This window comes from Gorilla gorilla, chromosome 1, assembly GCF_029281585.2.
Source record: "Gorilla gorilla gorilla isolate KB3781 chromosome 1, NHGRI_mGorGor1-v2.1_pri, whole genome shotgun sequence".
Lineage (NCBI taxonomy): Eukaryota > Metazoa > Chordata > Mammalia > Primates > Hominidae > Gorilla > Gorilla gorilla.
The window spans coordinates 52985001-52988606 of record NC_073224.2 but is presented as its reverse complement, the minus strand read 5'-3'; the positions used below and the strand labels follow the sequence as shown (position 1 = coordinate 52988606).

At 45.2% G+C, this 3606-nt stretch overlaps 1 protein-coding gene across 2 annotated transcripts in view; it reads left to right on the top strand.

Annotated features, from left to right (window-relative positions):
• The first annotated feature begins 511 nt into the window (after positions 1–511).
• Positions 512–3606, top strand: part of LAX1 (lymphocyte transmembrane adaptor 1) — an 11115-nt gene continuing 8020 nt past the window's right edge. Inside the window, exon 1 of one of the 2 annotated variants that reach the window (XM_004028196.5) lies at positions 512–705. In XM_004028196.5, coding sequence (XP_004028245.4) covers positions 665–705 — 41 coding nt within the window. In that variant the 5' untranslated portion in view covers positions 512–664. Of the gene's footprint in view, positions 977–3606 lie in introns of both variants that reach the window. The other variant, XM_004028195.5, reaches the window with a different exon arrangement.

Genomic DNA, 3606 nt, shown 5'->3' with positions numbered 1-3606 from the left:
GCATAACCTCTATTCTTAAGGTAGTGCCCAGAGCAGAGGTTCCCAAAACATGAAACACAGATGAGCTCCATCAAAATCACCTGAAAGCTCCATCAAATTCACCTGGAAAGCATCGATAGCCAAAGCCTGCCCCCTCTGCACCCTCCACCCACTGAATCAGAAGAGGGTCCCGGAGATCTGCATTTCACTCTAAAAGGCAACCTCCAGTGCTCCTTAGACTTGCTTAGAAAACACCGTAAATCTGAAGATTTATAAAACTCTAAGTGTCTCAGAAACTCAGGGTGAAGAATCACAAGTTCTCTACTACCCTGCCCCATTTTTAATCACACTCATCACAGACCACAGAGCACCTGGCAAACCCAGGGAACGGTGGGTTGAAGATATGTTTTCTTCTAGCAGATTAAGAGCTGAGCAGAGTTTCCTGTGCCCTGTGCTTCATTAGCACATTGGTGGTGTCGTTTCCGGTGACTGACTCTCTGTTTCCATTCTGGCAAAGTGGTTTGCTCTTTTCACTCTGCTTTGGGTGTTGAAAGAAGACGAGCTTCTCACGGAGCCTCTCTTGAGCCTCTTGGCAGTTTCCCCCTCTGTGCCCCTCACGTTTCCACCAGAAGGCAGAGGCCACAGATTCTCCCTGAGCCACCTCACTTGGAAGCACCATGTCTGGATGAGATCGCACTTCCTGCAGTGGGCATTAGCCACGTCCAGGTAGAACCAAACCTGTTGCTTTTGTATGTTGGGTCAACTCGGCCTGATGTTTCAGAGGTAGACACGAGACAGGGAGTTTGTTGCGGGGGTGGGGAGAAGTGGTAGACATGCTGGCTAACTGATTATGATTAAGAGAAACTTAGAAGCTGAAGCCAGAGAGCATCTCAAAGGTTCCTGATACAATGGATGGTGTCACTCCAACCCTTTCGACAATCAGAGGGAGGACCTTGGAGTCCAGCACTCTGCATGTGACTCCCCGCAGCCTGGACAGGTGAGTGACTCAGGGTGGTGAGCTCCACCCTGCCCTGATTTAGGCAGAAGGTCCTAGTCCACCCTTAGGAGCTTCTTACACAGCAGTGCTGCCACCTCTCAACACCCAAGCTCGGGTCTACTAAACCACCAAACTCTAGGCTTGGAGGCATTTGCTCAGGGGTCCTAGGGGGAAAGGAAGGTATTGAGGAAAGAAGATATTGTGGTAGAGGAAAAACTGTGATAACACTGGCCCTTAAAGCTAGTTGCTTAGACTGGTTAGATTTCTCACCTCTCAGAGGCCCTGAACCCTATCATCAGTCTTTCCTAGGTGTCACCATGACAGAAACAAAAGGCTGAGTTTTCCAAGGATGTGTTTTGAGATCCAAAAACTTGTCGTGAATAAAAAATGTAGTGATAGATGTAATAAAGATACGTCTTTAGGACGTAAAATCTTACAGAACTAATCATGGGTATAAATTACTGCTACTACTTTCAATCTCATACAAACAAAATTAAAAATCCATCCACAGTTGAAACTTTAAAAACATTGGTAGCTGACTGGGCGCGGTGGCTCACGCCTGTAACCCCAGCACTTTGGGAGGCCGAGTGGGGCGGATCACCCCAACTCTTGAACCAGCCTGGCCAAGACCAGCCTGGCCAACATGGTGAAACCCCGTTTCTACTAAAAATACAAAAATTAACCGGGAGTGGTAGCATGCTCCTGTAGTCCCAGCTACTCAGGAGGCTGAGGCAGGAAAATCACTTGAACCCGGGAAACAGAGGTTGCAGTGTCATGTCATTGTACTCCAGCCTGGGCAACAAAAGCGAAACTCTGTCTCAAAAAATAAAATAAAATTGCAGTCGTTTGGGGAAATAAATATTATTATCATGGCAAACACATGTCACTTGCAGGTAGATATGAGCATCAATGAGCAATGAATCAGAAGCCTGAAGCATCTCTCCAAAACTATTTCTTCATTTATTTTTATTTATTTCTAATTGGCAAATCAAAATTATATATATTTATCATGATAGCCTGTTGTCTTGAAATATGTATACATTGTACAATAGCTACATTAAACTAATTAAGATACACATTACTTCACAATTTTCTTTTGTGGTGAGAATACTTAAAATTTCTCAGCAATTTTCAAGAATATGACACATTTTTATTAACTATAGTCATCAACACTTTTTTTGTTTTGTTTTGTTTGTTTTTTTTATTTTTATTTTTTTAGACAGAGTCTCGCTCTGTCGCCCAGGCTGGAGTGCAGTGGCGTGATCTCAGCTCACTGCAGCCTCCACCTCCCAGGTTCGAAGCTATTCTCCTGCTTCAGCCTCCTGAGTAGCTGGGATTGCAGGCATGTGCCACCACCCGCGGCTAACTTTTTTGTATTTTTAGTAGAGATGGGGTTTCTTCATGTTGGTCAGGCTGGTCTCGAACTCCCTACCTTAGGTGATCCGCCCACCTCCGTCTCCCAAAGTGCTGGGATTACAGGCATGAGCCACCGGGTCTGGACCATCAACACATTTTTATTAACTATAGGCATCATGTTATACAACAGATCCCTTGAATTTTTCTTTCTCTCTAACTGATATTTTGTATCCTTTGACCAACATCTCTGCAACCCCTCCCTGGTAACCACCATTCTACTCTCCACTTCTTTTTTTTTTTTTTGAGACAAATTTCACTCTTGTTGCCCAGGCTGGAGTGCAACGTTGCAATCTAGGGTCACTGCAACCTCCACCTCCCAGGTTCAAGCGATTCTCCTGCCTCAGCCTCCCCAGTAGATGGGATTACAGGCATGAGCCACCATGCCTGGCTAATTTTGTATTTTTAGTAGAGTTGGGGGTTTCTCCATGTTGGTCAGGCTGGTCTCGAACTCCCTACCTCAGGTGATCCGCCCACCTCGGCCTCCCAAAGTGCTGGGATTACAGACATGAGCCACCATGCCCCACCTTGGTAGTTCTATTTTTAATTTTTGAAGAACCTCCATAGTGTTTTCCATAATGGCTGTACTACACTTAAAACTATTTCTATATTAATTCATTTGTTTATTAATTCATTCATTTAACAAATATTCATCAGGGCCCTACTAAGTACCAAGCACTGTTTAAGGCACTATGTGAACAGGATAAACAAGTCCATAACCTCCTGAAGATTATAGTCAAGTGGGAGAGTCAAATAATGAACAGAGCTGAGCGTGGTGGCTCATGCCTATAATCCAAGCACTTTGGTAGACCAAGGCAGGAGGATCAATTGAGCCCAGGAGTTCAAAACCAGCCTGGGCAACACATGGAGACCCTGTCTCAAAATTTTTTTTTTAATAAAAAAATGATAAACAGATAAGCATATGAATGTATAATATCAATCAATCGGGCTGGGCGAGGTGGCTCACGCCTGTAATCCCAGCACTTTGGGAGGCCAAGGTGGGCGGATCACCCGAAGTCAGGAGTTCGAGACCAGCCTGACGAATATGATGAAACCCCATCTCTACTAAAAATACAAAAATTAGCCAGGCGTGGTGGTGCACACCTGTAGTCCCAGCTACTCGGGAGGCTGAGGCAGAAGAATCACTTGGACCCAGGTGGGGGAGGTTGTGGTGAGCCAAGATCATGCCATTGCACTCCAGCCTGGGAAACAAAAGC